Source organism: Topomyia yanbarensis, chromosome 1, assembly GCF_030247195.1.
Source record: "Topomyia yanbarensis strain Yona2022 chromosome 1, ASM3024719v1, whole genome shotgun sequence".
NCBI classification, from domain to species: domain Eukaryota; kingdom Metazoa; phylum Arthropoda; class Insecta; order Diptera; family Culicidae; genus Topomyia; species Topomyia yanbarensis.
Genome location: NC_080670.1, coordinates 143110228 through 143132895, shown reverse-complemented (window position 1 = coordinate 143132895; position 22668 = coordinate 143110228). Strand labels below are relative to the sequence as shown.

The window sequence follows — 22668 nt, the reverse complement described above, 5'->3', positions numbered from 1 at the left end:
CGATGCTGCTCACTTTTATCCAGAATCCACTCAGAAATGTACGGTCAAGATCTCTGCACGCTTCCTGCCACATCTTTGTCAGATGTTTTGCTCGATTCGTGCTGAATTCTACCAGGTAGGAATTGCCAGGATCTTTGCACAGTTTATGTCCGAGTTATGCCAGAGTTTTGCTCGGTTCCTGTCAAAATTTGCCAGAAAACGCGAGCGAAACCGAGTTCGCCCTAGCTCAACTAACCCGACAGGATACGCGCAGAAATCTGACAGGGCTGCCAAACCAAGACTTACAGAAATCTAGCAGAGCGGTCTCTGCCAGAAAATTTGCTCACTGGGTCAGTGGGATATAACGAAGTACGTCTGTTGAACGGTTATTTGGACGTCGTCCAACATTGGTCCAACGAACGTCCTTCATTGGACCAATTTGGACAATGTCAAAATAACCGTTCAACAAACGTCCATCGCTTTGAAACAACCCACTGAGACGTCCAAAAAATTGTTTCAAAATCGTTCAACACGGGTCCAACGATGGATGTTTGTTGAACGGTTATTTGGACGTTGTCCAAATTGGTCCAACGAACGTCCTTCATTGGACGATTTTGAAACCAACCGTTCTTAGAGGGAATTTTTTGGACGTCTCAGTACCCTCTAAGAACGGTTGGTTTCAAAATCGTCCAATGAGGGACGTTCGTTGGACCAATTTGTACAACGTCCAAATAACTGTTCAACAAACGTCCATCGTTGGACCCGTGTTGAACGGTTTTGCAACAATTTTTTGGACGTCTTAGTGGGTAGCCCAGTTAAACTCAGTCCGGAACAGGTTCGGATTTCTGAATGGACCCTCTAAGAACGGTTGGTCTCAAAATCGTCCAATGAAGGACGTTCGTTGGACCAATTTGGACAACGTCCAAATAACCGTTCAACAAACGTCCATCGTTGGACCCGTGTTGAACGATTTTGAAACAATTTTTTGGACGTCTCAGTGGGTCCCCACTCCCTCTAAGAACGGTTGGTTTCAAAATCGTCCAATGAAGGACGTTCGTTGGACCAATTTGGACAACGTCCAAATAACCGTTCAACGAACGTCCATCATTGGACCCGTGTTGAACGATTTTGAAACAATTTTTTGGACGTCTCAGTGGGTGAGTTCGACAGAATTGACAGCGGTTATTCCTCTACCCAGTCAAACGAGTCCGGAACCGGTTCGAACTTCCAGCATGAATTCCAACTCAAATGCATCAACCGATAGAGTCGGAATCTGTTGTATTCTTTGAGCAAGATTCCATACTGAATCCATTCAGGATTTCGAACCGGTTCTGGAATGGATTTAACGGATAGTTGGGATAGGTTGGTGTGGTGGCGCTAGTGTTTATCGTATATTAATTCAAATGTTTACACACGTTTTTTAAATAGTTTTGCTCGATCATGGATGTCTGTTCTCTGTGCTAAAACCAAATATAAATTATTTGTATTCTCTAAAACCACAGATAATCAGATCTGTGCTAAAACTAACGTGAATTCTAAATCACAGAGAACAGACGTCCATCTTCAGCATTCAACTTGTGTAAAATCTCTAACGGTTTCGAATGTAGTTTGGATATCTAAACCAGGTGCGCTACTGTCGTCATGTTTTTTTTGTGGCTGAGTGCGACAGAATTGACAGCGGTTATTCCTCTACCCAGTCGAACTAGTCCGGAACCGATTCGGACTTCCAACATGAATTCCAGCTCAAATGCGTCAACCGATAGAGTCGGAATCGGTTGTTTTCTTTGAGCTAGATTCCATGCTGAATCCATCCAGGATTTTGAACCGGTTCCGGAATCGATTTGATGAATAGTTGGGATAGGTTGGTGTGGCGGCGCTTTTAGTATATTAATTCAAATGTTTACACACGTTTTTTAAATATTTTTGTTCGATCATGGATGTCTGTTCTCTGTGTCTGAATCTTTTTCGGCTGAACGTCACTGCACTGATAAAATCAAGTACCCATTAATGCGTAGAAAACTACTCATTTTCAATAAAAGTGAAAAAAAAAACCATTAAAAGGGTAAAGCGTTTGTACCCATAAATGAGTACAGACCTTGTACGTCAACCTGGGCACAGAGAACAGACGTCCATCTTCAGCATTCAACTTGTGTAAAATCTCTAACGGTTTCGAAGGTAGTTTGGATATCTAAACCAGGTGCGCTACTGTCGTCATGTTTTTTGTGGCTGAGTGCGACAGAATTGACAGCGGTTATTCCTCTACCCAGTCAAACTAGTCCGGAACCGATTCGGACTTCCAGCATGAATTCCAGCTCAAATGCGTCAACCGATAGAGTTGGAATCGGTTGTTTTCTTTGAGCTAGATTCCATGCCGAATACATCCAGGATTTCGAACCGGTTCCGGAATCGATTTGATGGATAGTTGGGATAGGTTGGTGTGGCGGCGCTAGTGTTTTAGTATATTAATTAAAATGTTTACACACGTTTTTTAAATATTTTTGTTCGATCATGGATGTCTGCTCTCTGTGACCTGGGTATGTTTCACCCATTATTTTTCGCAGAACTGTTACAACAAAATGCGTAAAAATACCCATTCATGAAATTCGCGCCAGAATGAAAAATGCTGTCAAAAGAATTATTTCTGAATTAAAAAAAAAAACAAAATAACATTCATTTCACATTATTGTGTCCTTATAAAAGTATAGGAATCTAGATAGAAATCCTATTCTAAAACTACTTAACAAAATAAAACCGCCAACTGGATATATTTTTGATGGCTGGATCTTTTGGCTGGTCTAAAAATGCCGAACTGGCGCATATTTTCAACATCCTCCTCAACGTCCTCAGTAGTCTAAACAGACGTTGTTTTCGGAGCATTGCCGAAATGTTCCGTTTCCGCCACGGACTCCGATGCAGGGCGATAATTTGCAGGTTCCACTACGATCCTTAGTTTGCAGGTTAACTCGCTTGAAATAATGCTTAAGGATTTTTCACCCATTATCAAGATCAATATACCCATTGACATTACCTCATCGAGTAGTTGTGAAATGGATAAAAAGAACTCATTGTTAGAAACAAAAAAATACCCATTTGTTGACAGCTCGAATAACTTCCGAAAATGGGCAATTTGAATACATAGAATGGGTAAAGATTTTTTATCGATGGGGTACTCTGAAAAGTATTTAATATTGTGTGCTTTTTCGGTAGCGTGTATGTTTTGTGTTGAGCTCTTGAGACTTGATTTGAGATTATTTTTTTCGATTGATGGTTTCTGTTTTAAGGGAAGTGAGACGGAATTCTAAAAAAATATAATATTCATACGCATATGTGTAATTTAACACCATGACTGACGATGTTAAAAAGTTTTTCTTCAACATGGTTCAAAGGTAAATAACGAGGTTGATAGTATTCGAAGCGCGTAGGATGTGTGCTCTTTGTGTCGCTAATAAGAACTGCCATCAGTTCGGAAAAAGTTCCATCAGCGTTAAAAAATGATATAGAGGATAATGTCCACATGAATTGCTTGCAGAGTCAACGGCTTGCGATGTGTCATGATAACCGATCGGGACGGAGTGCCTCTTATCAATATTGAGCGAGAAAAGTCTTCGGAGATTGTGATGAAACCTGCATTTCTATCAACGTTCACACTGGCCGCCGAACAGTCAAATAAACTTGGACTAGGAAAGAACCGTAATATTATCTCGGTGTACGCCGACTACCAGGTGGTACAGATGAACAAACTTCCGCTTGTGGTAACTTTTATTGGTGCAGAGAACTGCAATATAGGTCATATTTTGTCAATGGATCAACAGATCGACACCATGCTAGAAGAACTCAAAACTGCAGTAACTGATTCGTGAAAAGATGCAGCGATTGTTTCTCAGGTAAATCATTTTGTGTACGTACAGTTAATAAATTTTATTTCTAAATCTTATATGTGTAGCGGACAACATACTTTACTCTTAAAAAGAATTGGAAGAAACCAGTTCCTGTTAATCGAATGATCAACGTTTAAATACTTTCAACTCGTTTTCTTTCTTCATGCTCGATGATTCGATCCAAGGCTTTTTCCAACTGCTGTGTCGTTCGAGCGAGTTCTGTGTTATCGCTGTAGGAATCGTCGACTATTTCTCGCACCTTCAGTAACAAATCCTTGAAATTAGCCATTTGCGTATCGATTTTCAAATTATCTATACATCGGCTTAATTCATCAGGGACCATATTACCATTTCGGTTTATCCTTTTATCGTCGGTAATTTCTTCAAGGATTGTATCAGAAGGCCGGTTCAGGTGATACCATGAACTCACATCTCGAACGGATAACTCTCCTTGTAGCTGCTCATTTACATACGATTTATTAAGTTCCGCGCCATGGACTAAAATGAAATTTCGGATTATAGTTTATCAGTACAATCAGGTAAATGCAACACTCGTACTAGACTTATCCATTGAACACGCCTGTCCTAAAGATATCCGCTGGTCACAGCTTTTGGTAGCCGATCGGTAAGGAGTGCTGGAACTTTGCGGAAAGCCACGACCCACCTTTGTACATACGTCTTTCAAGGTTTTCAGCTGTTCTGAGATAATTTTGCCATGCCCATCAAAATACTCGAGGTGACTTTTGTCGACTGCATTGTTGGCTTTTAGATTGGCCAACGTTAGGCGATATTTCTCGCTATCATCTTCAAGAATTTCCAAAACTGATGTCAGTTTTTCAACTAGCATCTGGCTTTGGGAGCTCGTAAAAAGTTGAGAATCAATGTTGCTGAATATACTCATGTTCTTACTGGAACTCTTACGAAGCGATGCACTGTTAGTCGAATTAAGCGTGCGGGAAAGTGTACCGCGCATGGTACTACATGCTGCCGGGGACGGCTCAATCTCCTGCAGCTCCACTGCGTTAGTATCAATTAATTTAGCTTTCATGTTATCGAAGGTAGATGGTTGCTGCATGTGGGATTGTGGCACCGATGAACGGCTGAATAAGTTGCAGATCTTCATGAACAACGTTGAAATTTTGTTGGTTGAAATGTCCTTTAAAAAACCGAATATTTTTATAGCATTTTGTAACATTTCTCAAAGTAGATACTTACATTTGTACTTATCTCATACATTTTATGACCAACATTGTGATTTTTACTCAGATATCCCTGACTGAAACAGTCAATACAGAGCGAAAGATTTCTACATTTTTGGCACTTGAATCGCAATCCTTGAATTGTAACTCGGCAACCAGTACACTGCACGTTGTGAACAACAAACTCCGACTCCTTCAAGCGTTTCGACAAGGCTACTACATTAGAGTAATAGGAGAATTTTGAAGACAATTTCCAGAGACACGAAAATTGATACTCCGTCAATCCCACCAAACCGGGATAGTGTGCAAAGCATTCGCCAACAATTTCTTGTACGAGATTCGGTTTTATGTGGTCAGGTTCTCCCAAGAATGAAAGTAGTTTTGCTAAGTTCATTAGCATTGCCTCGAATCGATGTCGCGACACACACAAGTTGTGGTCGCTCGTCAGGTGAAAATGTTCCCACACGATTTGTTCAAAGTTTTGAGTTTCGCATAATAACAGAAATGTTTGTTTTAATTCTAATACGGATATCGGATTGCATCGTTTGGGATCGTAAACCGCCCAGAAAAATCCCGCCATAGTCGCAATCAACGTTTCGCGATCAGGTTGCTGATCCAGATCAGAAAAATACCCCAGTTGCTCTGCAGCAAAATACACATCATGCAAAACTGCCGTTAGCTGGGTAGGTTTGACCGACGGGGCACTATCAATCTGGTTAAGACAATGTCGCTCAAGGATGGTGCATACCGTCTGGAATGGAATGTGATGCACTGAAAAGATAAAAAATGGTGTTAGAAACGTGCTCGATCTGCATATTAATATGAACAACATAAAAATAACATAATAAACAACATAGAAATAACATAATTTTTAGTAGTTGAATGTGTAGGTAGAAATCATTTCACTTCGTGCAAGTATAATGAAGCTCGGGTTATCAACCGGCACCGTGTCATGACGTTCTGGACGTTAATCCATTCCCGGTTAGCACAGTATTACAAAATCCTAATAGAATGTATTTGTCATGCACGCTGCTCTGAAAATCTAGCGAAATCGTCTTAGAGCAGCTGCGGCTGCTCGTTTAGTGAACCATTTGCGCGACTTCCGGAGGGTTAGTTACAAAAGTTAACAGGTGGCCAAGAGAAAGTAGTAAACTACATTAACGAATTGTCGAACGGAGAAACCATTGTATAGAACGACTCCTACCAATTGCATAACCACCAGCCGTGCACGCTCGTCGCTCTTACTAGTACGTGGTAGTATTGAGCACTTCGATGCTCTCACCATTTCCGCTGAGAATAAAATTTCTATCTCAGAGAAAGAAACATGTGCAAGTGACTCGGTCCTTCATAGTGGTTTTGATCGCCCGTCCGTACGGTCGTAGCGATTTTCAATTATAACGCGTGTGAGCCAAAACTCAGGATCGAAGGACAAACACTTGATCCGGTCAACAATTAGAGGCCAGAACCAACAATCAAGACAACGCCCTTCGGGTAGGTGTAAATCTGCCATTGTTCAAAGCACCAGTCTAACAATTATGCATGCAGGGCTTTTGATCGGCATGACAGAATCGCGACTGGCTTTGAAGCTCCGATCGTCAGTGGATGCATCATTGGGCGCAGAAAAAGCCACGCATGGTGCGAAATCTGTTCTGAGAGGCGAAGGCTTGATGAAGCCATGCACAATGGAGTACGCCGAAGTGGACACAATGCTACTGGGTATCAAGAAGAAAAACCATGCGGCCAAACATTCGGCTGCGAGTGTCAGATCAACCAGAATGCCGAGCAGTTGGAGTAGCTCAAAAGCACTACGTCCTATTCTTGGGTAAATATTATACAAATATCAAATGTAAAGTACGCAGTAAGGTAGATCAGGGACAGAGTAGCAATTTATGGTTTACATAGGATAGCAATAAACAGTGTCATCGATAAACTTGCTTTTATTAATTCAGTTCTGTAAATTGACACAATTCGGCCGGGAGGGGCAGGAAAGGAAAAAGAGAAGTAATAGCTAAACGCTATAGTAAATGAATATCATTTGCTGCCATTTAGACGAGTTCAAGTAGTTTGATTACATGTTACATGTGCTCTTTCCTTCTACTTCATTAGTCTGCTTTTGTTGTACTTCTATTAGGGATCATTCATAAATGACGTAGCATTTTTTGAGTGTTTTTTAACACCCGTAGCTTTTCCCCCTTAAAAAGCTACGTAGCATGACATGACTCCCTGCTCCCCTGTCGTCACACATCATTACAAAATACAAAACCACCCTCCCCCATATAATGCTACGTCATTTATGGGTGGTCCCTTAGTTTGCTTTTCCGCTACCCTCGAATACCAAAAATAATATCGGTCAATTTATACGCTTCTACTTAATCTCTTTTCATCTTTTTTATCTTTATTCGGCATGTAAATTTTCCCTTTTTTACTATATATTAAATTAGATTCATACTAACACGCACTAACATAATCAATTGCATATTCTCTCATATACACTCACAATCTCTGTCATTCCAAACATACAAGCGCTTGTGCCCTTCGTGGTAATACAAATCTGGTCACAAACGCGAACATGCAATTGGATTCTTCTAGGCTTGCGATCTCACCATCGCCAATTTACAAACGCAGCCTCAAGCATTAACGCTCGGAAATCCCTACCCTCTGTCCTAGCAACCTAGACTCATGCCTTCAGTTGGACCAATCAAAAAAAACCGCTCATATCCACTACACGTTCCATGGCGACATGACCGGGAACTCCAGTGTTATGGGGAAACTTATTTGATGGACCGTGCGTGATCATTCAAGAATACACGCGAATATACGAATAGCCACATGGTTATAACATCGAATTTATGCACGCAAAGTTACATACACGCTAGGACACGCGATCAGGGATGATAACGGTAAACTACATATTTTCCGGTATATTTACATTTGCACAAGCAGGACAGCCCGCTACAGCGACGCATCACTGCTGCTGCTGCTAGAACGGTAGCCAAACCGAGTACACTTTTCCGTACAGCAGTAAAATACATTTTTGTTTTGCTGCTGTACTCCGACTGCTCGGTGAGAGTGTGGTAAGTAAAGTTTGACCTCTCGCTTTGCACACTCTTCTCTGGCCATTCAAAGATAGGGGACCGCACACGAAAGCGTTTATGCCTGTCGTGGCGTAAATGAACCGCATTCATTGTCGTTGTTTGTGCTTAAAAATATTAAATAGTTTAAAAATATTAAAAAGTGTAATATAAGGAATAAGGAACTGTACCGCTCGCGTCTGGTGGCTGTATTAGAGTCGGTGTTTTTTATCATGTTACTGCTTTGCACACAGGCTGCCAACAGCGCTAAGCGTCTTGCAGTAGCGAACGGCAGCAGCGTCGAAGAAGAAATAATGTAGGCAAAAATATTACAGCCGTAGAAAAAGTAAGCATTTTGCATCCTTGCACGCGACTAACGAATCAACATACAAACGCTTGAGTCTTCGCGGTCAAACATAGGAGTTTCCGTTTCAAAAAAAATCTTCAAGCCTTTGAAGTTAAGAACTGTCATTTAACTGAACAAAATATGTAAATTTCTTTATTATCCGATCAAATGTATGCAGAAGTGAACGGCCGGCGTCCAAAAGGGGGTAACCCACATTTGTTCCGAAATTGATATTTTTGCACGTTTTAATAGTTCTAAGTATTAGCTGTCATTTGAGAAATTTGAAAATTATTTTTATTTTTTGCTATTAAAAACAAAGTTGGCCATGAAGTAACCCCAGTACTAGTTGACGTCCAAAAGGGGGTAATCTGAATGAATCGGTTGTTCCATTTGCGCTGAAATTTCAAGAGAATACAGTCGTGATTCGCTGGTTGGGCCACAGCCTTGTCCAACGAATTTGATTCGCTAGTTGGACCGACTGACAAATGTCAAAAACTCTTCAAAGGAGAGGTTGTTAGTGTAAATACATCTGTTTACATCTCTAAATATTGTCAGATTGATTGTCAAAGTAAATTTGACATGAGATTTTGACGTTCAGATGCTTTTTAGTTGGACAATCGTCCAACTAGCGGTCTAAACTAAAAAGCGGTCCAGTTAAAAAATGTCCAACCAGCGAATCACGACTGTACATTCCGATTGCGATGAGTGGAAAATCTGCTGTCAAAACGAGTGAAACAGATAGTTGTGAGAGAAAGAGTTTCAACTTTTTTTGGTGGAAACTAATGGGTAAAATGTATAGGCGCAAACAGTTTTTCTAGATTTTATTTGAAAATTTTAAAGTAAGTATCTAAATAAACTTCTACAAACTGTTCCCATTTATTTCCTGCATCAAAAGTGTATCCATTTTACAACTACAATATTATAGTTTCTTCAAAATCTCAAATTATAATAACTTTCCCACACATTCAAAACTCGCGTTAACCACCACCGCAACAGCGCCACCTCTTAAATATTTTTATGAGAGTATTACCTAATTCTTGCGGGACGCACACAGGACAAGGGGTTTTCTCAGAAACATCGATTGTGTGTTCGTTTTTGGAGCAAGCGTCAATCCGGCGCTAGCTTAGTCCTGTTACTAGGTTATTGTCGGATTCTGATGAGACAAATTTGAAATGCAAATTCCACATCTAATTTAGCTGCTATCATAGTAATATGAATAGTAATATGAAACTAACTTTTTTTTTCGAGAGTTATCCTACTGGAGCTGTAGAGCTAGGTTCTCGGAAGGGCTCCCCGTCAGAATCACATACTACAATTTGCAGACGAGACAGGCAATGTCGCCCAATAAAACACTGCAATAGGCCAATTGTAGTGGGCCGTGATTCTGAATGTGATATTCATTGTACGGTTCAGGCATGTGCGGGCGTAGGGACACGCGATCGCGTGTATCATCGCGAAGGGCTCGAACATTTGTGCGTTAACGTGCTCGATCGCGTTTGTATGTCGCGTGTGCTAACGTGTATGAACTTCGCGTGTATAAATTCTATTTCATAACCGTGTGCCTTTCGCGTATTCGCGTGTGTTCTAGAATGATCGCGCGCGGACCGTGAATCTGATAATTAATTTTTTGTGTACGGTTCAGATTCCAGAAGAAAGTGGGTTCTTACATATCATTAGAATTCCCATTCATGTCGCCGTAGAACGCGTGGCCTAGTGGATATGAGCTTTATTTTTTTTTTTTGGATTGGTCCAACTGAATGTATGGACCTAAATTGCTAGAATGAAGGCTAAAGATTTCCGGACGTGACCGATTCATGATCGCGCGCGTTTGCGGGTTCGCGTTTGAGACCGCGTTTGTAACTTCGCAGGTACTAAAACGTTCACAGAATTGCCGGAGTGTTATCAAGTTTAAACGATCGCGGGCATAGGTGTGCGTAGATGATCGCGAAGGGCTAAAGCGTTCGTATGTTGACGTGTTTGTCGTGTGTGCTCGCGTGTATGTGACTTCGCGTGTATAAATTCGATTTTGAAACCCTGCGACCATTCATATATTCGCGGACCGTCATTCTGATCTTTAGCTTTCGGTGTACGGATCACATTCTGACAGGGAGAGAGTTACCCCATATCACTAGAGTTTCCGGTCATGTCGCCATGGAACGTTTTGTCTAGTGGATATGGGAGTTATTTTTCAATTTTATTATTTTTTATTAATTAACAAGGACCTAGATTGTTTGTACCGAGGATAGAGACTTCCGGACGATCCCGATTCATGATGGCGCGAGCGCGGGAGTTTGTAGGTTAACGCTTGAGATCGTGTTGGTAAGTTTATGAGTGCTGAGATTTTCACCTTATCACCGGGGTGTAATCATGTTTGCGAGTTCGTAGGTTGCTTGGAAAATCGCGAGGGGCTCTAAGGTTTGTGCGCTGACGTGATTTTGTAACGTATGTTCTTGAATAGTCGCGCGAACCGTGAGTCTGATATTAAATTTTCGGTGCGCGGTTAGAATTCCGGCAGAGAGTGGGATCGTTTATATCGATAGGGTTCCCGGTCATGTCGCCATGAGACGTGTTGTCTAATAGGTATGGGCGTATTTTCTTAATTGCTCCAGCTGAAGGCATGGACCTAGGCTTCTAGGATCAAGAACAGACTTCCGGACGAGATCGATTCGCAATCGCGTGCGCGAGGGCATTTTGTAGGTTCCCGCTGAGACCGCGTTTGAGAATGTGTGAGTGTTAAGACGTTCACTATCACCATCTTTGTTGACCAAGCTGAAGGCGGGTGTAGAATGGCATTATAGGACTCGAAAAGAAGAAATAAAAGACAATATATGAGAGACGTAATAGATTAGATAGGTACAAGATACAGCTGAAGTTATGATCATCACATGAGACATACATTAGTACTTCAAACACTACTAATACTTGAATAGCCAATCACCACACATAGCACATCCTTTCTCAATTATCTATTTGTTACTGGTTGATTGTTGGTTATGAGCTGGTAAATAGAGGAAACGTATAGAACAGATAAAAGGCTCATATCAGCCCTCCCGGCCTCCTCGATACACCACTATCGAGGCGTATTGTAATCAACATCTTGAAGCGGGCTTCTTATATAAATCAAATCCTCAGTAGTCATAATGTTTGGTGGATTATTAACATGAGAACTAATTAACCTCTAGTAGTAGAACTTGGTGAAAATAAAAACTAAAAAGAGCGAAGGTCCTTATATTTAGATAACTCTATTGAATCTATTGCGGCTTGATGATGTTTACAATACCGTCAATCCCATCAACCAGCGAGAGGGAATAGTAATATGAAACTAACTTGTACATAAAATCGAAAAGGAAAAACATTTTTTCAATTCATAAAATTTCAACAAATTCGGTTTTTTTGCTTTTCTCTGCTATATGTTATAATAATTATAGATTAAAAACGGTATGAGCTATGATTTCATATTCAATATAGTTGGATGGATTTGATTTCTCTACAATATTGCTTTTTTATATTGTAACGACATATAATTAGCAAGGGACTGGAAGGTGAAGTATTTTTCAAATATTAAGAGCCATAGTACTCAAGGGAGAGCAAGGATTTGAAGTAAGAAAGTTTAGAAAAGCGTGGAGTAGGGTCAATGAACAAGCTTAGAGTTTCCCGGTTACTTAGCTTTTTGTCTTCTGCAGCGCAGTAGTCAGGATCTTTTGGCATTAAATGCGAATCACCTGAGTCTGCGGCATGTCCGGACAAGCGTAAAGTCAATTTAATGACCTATGCTGTCGGAGCCGACAAAAAGTTAAGTCACGGAAAACTTCCACCCTAAGCATTGTGCGACGATGAAACTCATTGAATGAGTTAGTTTTTGCCCTCACTAATTGCCATGCCGGGGTGTTTTATTTCATCGACTCTTGTGTCTGCCTCAACAAGTTGTGCATATAGTCACTGTGTGTTGATTGAACACGGCGTCGGCAGCTTTCACCCAAAGCTGCTGGATGGATCCCCATCGCGGTACATTTTTTCCTTTTTTATTAACGACTTATAGTGAGTCAATCTTTTTCCTTTTTTATATTGTAACGACATATAATTAGCAAGGGACTGGAAGGTGAAGTATTTTTCAAATATTAAGAGCCATAGTACTCAAGGGAGAGCAATACAATATTGCTAAATTAAGAAACTAATGCAATTTTGTTGCAAAAAACTTGCCATAACTCTTTTACCCCTCTCGTAGGTTGACGAGTTTGACGGTACTGCAAACATCTTCAAGCATATTTGAGCAGACAACTGCTTTGAGATGGTTATTGCATTACGCCTCGATAGTGGTGCCCCGAGGAGACCGAGAGGGCTTATGGGCCTTTTTTATGTTTTGTGTTATTTCATACTCTGCACCAGCCCAAACCAACAGTCAGCTAAGGGCCTGTGCGCACTGGCGTGGCCGATTGGCGGGTTGCCGTGGATTGACTTTCTCTGTGGGCTGTGTTTGCAGACATTGTTCAACAGCTTAACGGCAGTCTTTGTGGGCACGGCTCGCAGTGGAAGTCATTGTGTGTCGATTTATCGGTCGACCTCGTCAACGTGCACAGGCGCATTGGGGTTGGACGGAGATATGGTGGAATTCGCGGACGGGGGAGGCGGTTTTTTCCGCACCGTGTGTCGGGTCTTCATGGGAGTCGGTCAGCAGTACTGTAACAACATTCTACATGCGCTGATTGATTTTTGTGGGGTTATCTGGCATGCGGTGTGGAGGGGAGCTGCTTTTTTCGTTTGCGAGTTTTGCGCATTCTCTGTCCAACCTTAAAAAAAAAGAACAGTAGAACCCTATTAGTTGTGTTGTGTTGTAATAATTGTAGTTTTTGGTACTAGTGTAAAATTGTTATGTGCTGGTCACATGTCTATCTGTGTATGTGTTCGTCTGAGTATTTGTGACATATGGGTCAGGGAATGGATGCAGAACTGGCTTATATGATAGAATAGTGGGTAATCCTTCTTTGGATCACTTTTTACCGGTGTTAAATTCGTGCATTCGATTCGGCTCATTCGGATTGGATAAATGAAGGTACGATTAATTTACCGACGCACATCAATCATCCATTCCCGGTCAGCATAGCATGAGAAACGTTTAACGGAATGCAATTGTCGTTAATAGTAAATATATATCATTGTCTGGCACTTAGACGATTCAAAGTAGTTTTATTGCATGTTACATGTGTGTTGTTCAAATAATAATCAATAATAATACTAACTCTTCTCTTTATTTCATTTTGTTTTATTTACGTTCGGTCTCATGCGTCACATTCCTATGATGACCTATCCGAGTTCATTCATCAAAAAGGGTAACATTGCTGCCAACAATGACTATTCGCTACCATCAGACGTCGCTAGGTTTTAGAAGAATTGAGATGTACTATCATACTCAATTGAATCAGATAAGTAGGAACGACCAAAAACTGCAAGTAGCATATTACACATGTCTTGTTTTAGCACATTAAATATTATTTGTATTAAGTTATTATTTACAGATAACACACATATCTCAACACACAACACTTCCCATACACACGTAAACATTCAAATTCGCAAATATACAAATGCTCGACAGGTGACTGGGCCAACTGCATTCACTCGTAGGATCTATCATTTCGATGATCGCCTCGATTCTACCAAACCAGTGCACAATTAAGCTGATTTAAGCTAGTCTCGTCTGGTGAAAGCATGTAACCTGGAAGCCCCAGACACGACAGGACGAGACAATCAGATGACGGACAGGACTTGACGGGGCCTAGTTCAGAGTTTTAGGCATTCTTCAATGCACGGCTAGCGACATAAAAAAAGAAAGGATCTGCTGTGTGTGGTGGTTGGCTATTCAAGTATTGGTAGAGTTTGAAGTACTAATGTATGTCTTTCATGTGATGATCATAAATTCAGCTGTATCTTGTACCTATCTAATCTATTACGTCTCTCATATATTGTCCTTTATTTCTTCTTTTTGAGTCCTATAGTGCCATTCTACACCCGCCTTCAGCTGGGTCAGCAAAGATGGTGATAGTGAACGTCTTAACACTCACACATTCTCAAACGCGGTCTTAAGCGGGAACTTACAAAAATGCCCTTGCGCACGCGATTGCGAATCGATCACGTCCGGTAGTCTATTCTTGATCCTAGAAGCCTAGGTCCATGCCTTCAGCTGGATCAATTAAGAAAATACGCCCATACCTATTAGACAACACGTCTCATGGCGACATGACCGGGAACCCTAGCGATATAAACGATCCCACTCTCTGCCAGAATTCTAACCGCGCACCGAAAGGTTAATATTAGACTCACGGTTCGCGCGATCATTCAAGAACACACGTTACAAAATCACGTCAGCGCACAAACGTTAGAGCCCCTCGCGATTTTCCAAGCAACCTACGCCCACGAACTCGCAAACATGATTACACCCCGGCGATAAGGTGAAAATCTCAGCACTCATAAACTTAGCAACACGATCTCAAGCGTCAACCTACAAACTCCCGCGCTCGCGCCATCATGAATCGGGATCGTCCGGAAGACTCTATCCTCGGTACCAACAATCTAGGTCCTTGTTAATTAATAAAAAATAATAAAATTGAAAAATAACTCCCATATCCACTAGACAAAACGTTCCATGGCGACATGACCGGAAACTCTCTCCCTGTCAGAATGTGATCCGTACACCGAAAGCTAAAGATCAGAATGACGGTCCGCGAATATATGAATGGCCGCAGGGTTTCAAAATCGAATTTATACACGCGAAGTCACATACACGCGAGCACACGCGACAAACGCGTCAACATACGAACGCTTTAGCCCTTCGCGATCATCTACGCACACCTATGCCCGAGATGGCGTAAACTTGATAACACTCCGGCAATTGTGTTAACGTTTTAGTACTTACGAAGTTACAAATGCGGTCTCAAACGCGAACCCGCAAACGCGCGCGATCATGAATCGGTCTCGTCCGGAAATCTTTAGCCTTCATTCTAGCAATTTAGGTCCATACATTCAGTTGGACCAATCCAAAAAAATAAAGCTCATACCCACTAGACCACGCGTTCTACGGCGACATGAATGGGAATTCTAATGATATGTAAGAACCCACTTTCTTCTGGAATCTGAACCGTACACAAAAAATTAAGTATCAGATTCACGGTCCGCGCGCGATCATTCTAGAACACACGCGAATACGCGAAAGGCACACGGTTATGAAATAGAATTTATACACGCGAAGTTCATACAGGTTAGCACACGCGACATACAAACGCACACACGATCGAGCACGTTAACGTACAAATGTTCGAGCCCTTCGCGATGATACACGCGATCGCGAGTCCCTACGCCCGCACATGCCTGAACCGTACAATGAATATAACATTCAGAATCACGGCCGATCCAAGCATTTTCGCATCCATCGCGATTTTCCAAGCAACCTACGAACTCGCAAACATGATTACACCCCGGTGATAAGGTGAAAATCTCAGCACTCATAAACTTACCAACACGATCTCAAGCGTTAACCTACAAACTCCCGCGCTCGCGCCATCATGAATCGGGATCGTCCGGAAGACTCTATCCTCGGTACCAACAATCTAGGTCCTTGTTAATTAATAAAAAATAATAAAATTGAAAAATAACTCCCATATCCACTAGACAAAATGTTCCATGGCGACATGACCGGAAACTCTCTCCCTGTCAGAATGTGATCCGTACACCGAAAGCTAAAGATCAGAATGACGGTCCGCGAATATATGAATGGTCGCAGGGTTTTAAAATCGAATTTATACACGCGAAGTCACATACACGCGAGCACACGCGACAAACGCGTCAACATACGAACGCTTTAGCCCTTCGCGATCATCTACGCACACCTATGCCCGAGATGGCGTAAACTTGATAACACTCCGGCAATTGTGTTAACGTTTTAGTACTTACGAAGTTACAAATGCGGTCTCAAACGCGAACCCGCAAACGCGCGCGATCATGAATCGGTCTCGTCCGGAAATCTTTAGCCTTCATTCTAGCAATTTAGGTCCATACATTCAGTTGGACCAATCCAAAAAAAATAAAGCTCATACCCACTAGACCACGCGTTCTACGGCGACATGAATGGGAATTCTAATGATATGTAAGAACCCACTTTCTTCTGGAATCTGAACCGTACACAAAAAATTAAGTATCAGATTCACGGTCCGCGCGCGATCATTCTAGAACACACGCGAATACGCGAAAGGCACACGGTTATGAAATAGAATTTATACACGCGAAGTTCATACAGGTTAGCACACGCGACATACAAACTCACACACGATCGAGCACGTTAACGTACAAATGTTCGAGCCCTTCGCGATGATACACGCGATCGCGAGTCCCTACGCCCGCACATGCCTGAACCGTACAATGAATATAACATTCAGAATCACGGCCCGCTACAATTGGCCTATTGCAGTGTTTTATTGGGCGACATTGCCTGTCTCGTCTGCAAATTGTAGTATGTGATTCTGACGGGGAGCCCTTCCGAGAACCTAGCTCTACAGCTCCAGTAGGACAACTCTCGAGAAAAAAAAACTTTGCCATAACTCGGTACTCAAATGCGAAGTGTATGTATACTATCAAATTATTGCCTAGCTATATTTCTGAGGATGATCACGTACTTATTTTTTCTTCACAGTAGATTAATATCACATAGTGAAAAAAGGTGAACAATTAATCACGATTCGATTGAAAATAAGCGTCTTTAGGATCGTCGAAGGATCTACAAAGTGAAGAGAAGATATACTTATAATTACCCGACCTACAACTTTGTCGTAGACACCATCTTTGTACAGTCGTGATTCGCTGGTTGGGCCACAGCCTTGTCCAACTAACGAATTTGATTCGCTAGTTGAACCGACTGATTAATGTCAAAAACTCTCCAAACGAGATATTGGCAGTGTAAATGCATCTATTCACATCTCTAAATATTGTCAGATTGATTGTCAAAGTAAGTTTGACATGAGATTTTGACGTTCAGATGCTTTTTAGTTGGACAATGGTCCAACTAGCGGAGGTCCAACTAAAAAGCGGTCCAGTTAAAAAGTGTCCAACCAGCGAATCACGACTGTATCTCGTTCTATTAAAAGTTGATAACAGCGCCGCCCAAGCGACCGATTTTCGAATTAATATGGTACGATCAAATAAAGCGCTAGATGCTATGCAACAACCTTACCTAAGACACCATAACTCTAAAACAAATGATAAGGAAAGGACGTCCGATTTGTGAGTTGCTCCTTTTTGGACGCTAGGTATCATTCCTTTACCATATGCTTCGCATCGTTATCATAGACAAAACGAAAATACTTTCAAAATGTTCTGATATCCAAAAAGATCCACCGTAGTATCGGTGAAAACAATTCCAGGAAATCGAAATGCGGCCCCCAAACCATCACATGCCACCTGACATGATTGAGAGTCGGACTAAAATGTTAAAATTCCAACTCAGAAATGGTCTCTTTCCATGATATGATTCTATCAGATTTGAAAATACTGCATTTATTTTCATTAGTAAAAATTACTTGGTTGTCCGTAAATTCGATTATGCGATGACTCGATCATCCGCAGCACGATTATCCGTAGAAAATGATTTGATTATCTATAATCCGATTATAAAAGACATCAGACAATTCATAATACGAAGCAAAAATTCTCACCAGCTCACCCGTAATTTTTAATTGATTTCAGCTATAATTTCTGAAAAAAATAATATTTTCCAAAAATAATTAAAAACTTCGTAAAAAACAGAAGGATTCCTTAAAAATAGTAACGAAAATGCGTAACAATACAGAAATTTCGCATATTTAATACAAAACTTTAATAGATGCAAAACAAAAAGATGAATCGAGATCGCGTTGAATGGGATTTATAATAGGGTAATTAGGTAATACTTTCATGGAAATATTTAAGAGATGGCACTGCTTCAGTGGTGGCTATGGTGAATTTAAATGTATGGGAAAGATATAAAAACTTGGGATTTTGGAGAAACTATGATATTGTGGTTGTAAAATGAATACACATTTGATGCAGAAAAAATATGGGAACAGTTTGTAGAAGTTTATTTAGATACTTACTTGAAAATTTTCATATAAAATCTAAAAAAAACTGTTTGCGCCCATACATTTTACTCATTGGTTTCCACCAAGAAAAGTTGAAACTCTTTCTCTCACAACTCTCTGTTTCACTCGTTTTGACAGCAGATTCCCTGCTCATCGCAATCGGAATGTTTTCTTTTAGAATTTAAGCGCAAATGTAACAACCGATTCGAAAACCGATTCATTCAGGATGGGTTGTTGCCTTCGATTGGAATTCCATCATAAATCAGCCCATATTCCAAATCTCATTTCGAATGTAATTTACTGGGATGAGAATATTTTATCGTACGGACATCTATGTGTCGTCATAAAGAAGCTCTAGTTTCATGTATATTTCCGCAAGATGTTTAAAATATGGAAAAGCGCACCCTATCATATAACGTAAGCAGAAACGACATAAACTACTCAATTTCAGGAGAGATGTCGCGTCGGGTGAGATGCCCCACTTTCTATATCTCGTATATAGGGTCACTTTTATATGGTAATATGATATTGTGAGTTTGTCTTTCGAAGAATTAAAACACTGGAGATATAAAATAATCCTTATTATTAGCTCACAAATATTTTATTAATGATTATGTGCGTCCAGTTGCATCACGGAGTAACGAAAGTTTTCCAGTACCACATAAAAATTTCGTTTTGTTAATTGTTCGATTTTTTTTTTGGTAAATCATGTATCGGTTGAATAGCTGGGACCTTTTAGAAGGCATTCTGATCATGAGCACGGTCATTCATAATTTCAGATAAAAATGTCGTCGTGCGGCATCTCTCCCATACAATTGAGAGAGATGCCGAATCAAAATTGCGGGTGAGATACTAGAGATGGTCGGGTTTCAACTTTTTCGTACCCGAACCCGACCCGAGCCCGAAATTATAAAATTTGAAAAACCCGAACCCGACCCGAGCCCGAACATTTTAAAACTTAAAAACCCGAGCCCGACCCGTACCCGAGAATGAAAATTTTGTAAAACTCGAACCCGACCCGACCCGAGAATTTTAAAATTTGTAAACCCGAACCCGACCCGAACCCGAAAGTTTAAAATTTGAGAAGCCCGATCCGTATCCAACTTGCTACGGAGAATCAACCAAAGATCTCGAAGATTTTTAATTCTAGGCACCCGATCTGGACCCTAGGCTCATCAAGTAGAATCACTCGAATCTGAAGTAGCAACATACGCATTGAGTTATATCTGCATATGGCAAAACAAATCACTGCCGAGTAGAATTCGCATTTATATTTACTATTATTGAACGTCGAATTTGTAATGTTGCGTTGCGTTGCGTTGCGTAAGCACGGTATACTTCGTAGATTGCAGACTGATGACTCATTTCCAGCCAGACTATTTGAGGAGCATTGTTTGGGAATAACAATTGATCCAGTCCAAGCGAGAATTTCGCCTGAGAGTCACCATTGCGGGCCACGACCATCTTTACCGTAACTTGGGATGAGAAAGGAAGTGTTGATGTGGTACTTACTTAACGGAAGGCCCCGACTCAGTGACACTCCCATAAGTACCACGGATTGGGTAGTGGGTGGGTTGTTAGTCAGGATTCGCTTCAAGCAAGCGATGCGACTGAGAATATACTTTCGTGCATAAGATGTTTGAATAGTTTATTGACAGAAGGATACGTAAATGTTCTAGGAGTTTAAACTCTGGGTAATCGTCTATCGAAATTGTTTCATCGAAAACAACTTGAACTCCGAACAGCCGGCTGTCGGGAGTGTTGTCGACAATGTAAAATGGACCGCAAACAATGAGTTTAAAAGTGGTATTGTGGAACATTCATAAATTATGTCATGCAAAGATTACCCAACACTAACTAAGCCTCTGTCATATTACCACGTTATTTTTATCCTTGGTCTAATACGAATCAAATGATTTTAGTTTTTCCTTCATTTTGTAGTAGCACATTAATGCCGCTACTTGCAAAAGTGTTCATGTTCCATGGAATTACCTATATACATGGCGCAATCGTGCGTAAAACGGCCGATTGCGTCAAAGCACATGACGTGCTCCCCTCCCATTTATGTCACAATCAGTCATATCTCTTCCTCCTAATAGCGTGGCAGAATTTATAAATCGTCCTTAAGCATATTGTGATCCCGTAACATGAAATTTTCCACCTCGTTCGAGTAAATGCTGCGTTCCTAAACGATATTAATGATGCACGAATCAAACACCCCCCGTTTCCAAATAGTACGTACTTATTCTCAGCTCAGTATAATTAACTGATGAGTTAATGGACTAAAAGTAAACCATTATATATGACCATAAAAATTTGTTTTTATGTTGAAATGATTGCCGCAAATTGGTAATTGGATTTGAATTGATCTTGCGAATTGTCAATTCTCCACCCTCATTCATAATTCAAAAGTCATACACTCAGACAAGACCATGCGTATTTCCCACACGCATTAAAGACCCAGTAGATTCGTTACCTAGTTGGTCAAATAAACACTAAACAAACAAATAACTTAGTTTGCTCAGTCTAAAGAAATGTCAGCTCGATTAGCATCAACCGGCGAATACGTGTTCCCTTACAATGCCATCAAATGAAAGTACATTTAAAATTACATACGACAAAATATGTGCAATTCAGAATATAACGAAATGAAGATTGCTTAGTTATTTGCATTTAAAAAAAGACCGGAAAAATTAGTTGCATAACCAAGGTGGTTCATTTTCAAAGATAGCACTACTGATGAATCACTTTATAAAAATAGGTGATAAGGGACGCGGACGAAAATAGCTGACCACCGCCTCTAGCTGGTGGTGCACCTGTGTAGTGTAAAAATGAATTGTCTGATTATACGCTATTTTGTATAAATCTAGCACCTAATATGCCGATGTAGAATACTGTCCAACACGAAAATAAAATACTATGAGGAGCAAGTAGAGCTTTACAAATGTCACAACAAACGATATCTGCTACACGATTCTGTCACGTTCACCCGAATGACATTCGCCCGAAAGCCATTTACCCGAAGGACATTTGCCCGAATGTCACATAAACCCGAATGTCATTCACCCGAATGCCACGAACACCCGGAAGACATTCGCCCGAATGCAACATAAACCCGAATGCCATTCGCCCGAATTCCATATACCCGAAAAACATCGAAATGTCAATCGAAAAAATTTAATTTATTAAGATGAAATACAAATTTTATTAAATTTGATGCTATGAAGAAATTAACACTAAAGCTATACCAGTCAAATGGTTAATCCAATCACCTGGTTTGTATGATTTAACTAGGGTTTCCAGTTTTAAGTCCTTTCGTGAGTTCTTTTTACACTTTTTTGCTGTTGGCATCGCTTGTAGTGTACGTAAAACATACGTACTAGGGTTTTTCTCTTCAAGCTGCAACTGCTTCAACACACCATAGAATTTCCACGGCGTAACAAACCGTTACATTTATTGTGCTAGTATTCCACATTATTGGTGGTCCTAGGAATCTTTTTCGATACATTTTCGAAAACTGACCGCGAAGCGGGGGGCAAAGAACGGTTATTGAGAAACTTTTTGATTAGTTTCCTTTCTACCGAAAATACATTTTTTACTAATGTAATCCAAAAAATCGTCGAGAGCCTTTGGACAACTTTTCCTCAATTCTTCGAGTGCCATTGGAATACCTTGATGGGGCAAGAAAGCCAAGGCAAAAACTTGTTTGTAAATTAGTTGTATTTGGTGATCTTCCGAATATGTTGTCTGATGACCAAGTTGTTTTATTTTTCTGAAAAAACTTTGGTTTAGATGGAAGAATCATCCGTGAAGGGCAGCACCGGGAGAAACTCTTCTAGCAACGTTTATCACAGCTGTCTCGAAATCCAATATTACGTAGAGAGCTATTTGGTATATAGATTCAAGAAATTGCTCTTGTTTTGAAAGAAGGAATCAATCCTTATGAGTAAGCCGGGCAGACGAGTGGATCAACAGTTTCTTTGCAAACTTGTTTGGCATGCAGATCCAAGGATTTGTTCATGTTTGAAAGAAGCAATCAACCCCCAATTGTGGAAAAAGAGCTGCTCATGTTTAAAAGAAGGAATCAATCCCTAA

General features: G+C 40.7%; 2 protein-coding genes across 8 annotated transcripts in view; one reads left to right on the top strand and one right to left on the bottom strand.

Moving 5' to 3' along the window:
- Nucleotides 1-3182: 3182 nt before the first annotated feature.
- LOC131675830 (ragulator complex protein LAMTOR3 homolog) lies at nucleotides 3183-3913 on the top strand. Its single transcript, XM_058954974.1, has 2 exons — nucleotides 3183-3365; nucleotides 3509-3913. Exons 1-2 carry the CDS (start codon nucleotides 3322-3324, stop codon nucleotides 3837-3839), a joined length of 375 nt encoding a protein of 124 aa, XP_058810957.1. The 5' UTR covers nucleotides 3183-3321; the 3' UTR covers nucleotides 3840-3913.
- The window catches only part of LOC131696435 (dystrobrevin alpha), a 71705-nt gene continuing 52919 nt past the window's right edge, over nucleotides 3883-22668 (bottom strand). For 6 of the 7 annotated variants that reach the window (XM_058954954.1, XM_058984975.1, XM_058954939.1 and 3 more), the window contains 3 exons: nucleotides 5073-5827; nucleotides 4416-5013; nucleotides 3883-4355 (listed from right to left, as the gene is read on the bottom strand). In XM_058954954.1, the coding sequence (XP_058810937.1) occupies nucleotides 3991-4355; nucleotides 4416-5013; nucleotides 5073-5827 (1718 nt within the window). In that variant the 3' untranslated portion in view covers nucleotides 3883-3990. Of the gene's footprint in view, nucleotides 4356-4415; nucleotides 5014-5072; nucleotides 5828-5962; nucleotides 6167-22668 lie in introns of those variants that run through there. The other variant, XM_058954948.1, reaches the window with a different exon arrangement.

Excerpts from the sequence above, each read along its gene's own strand:
- LOC131675830 (XM_058954974.1), top strand. The coding sequence starts at position 3,322 with ATGACTGACGATGTTAAAAAGTTTTTCTTCAACATGGTTCAAAG. Across the intron at positions 3,366-3,508 it reads TTCTTCAACATGGTTCAAAG|AGTCAACGGCTTGCGATGTG; the intron begins GTAAATAACGAG and ends AATTGCTTGCAG.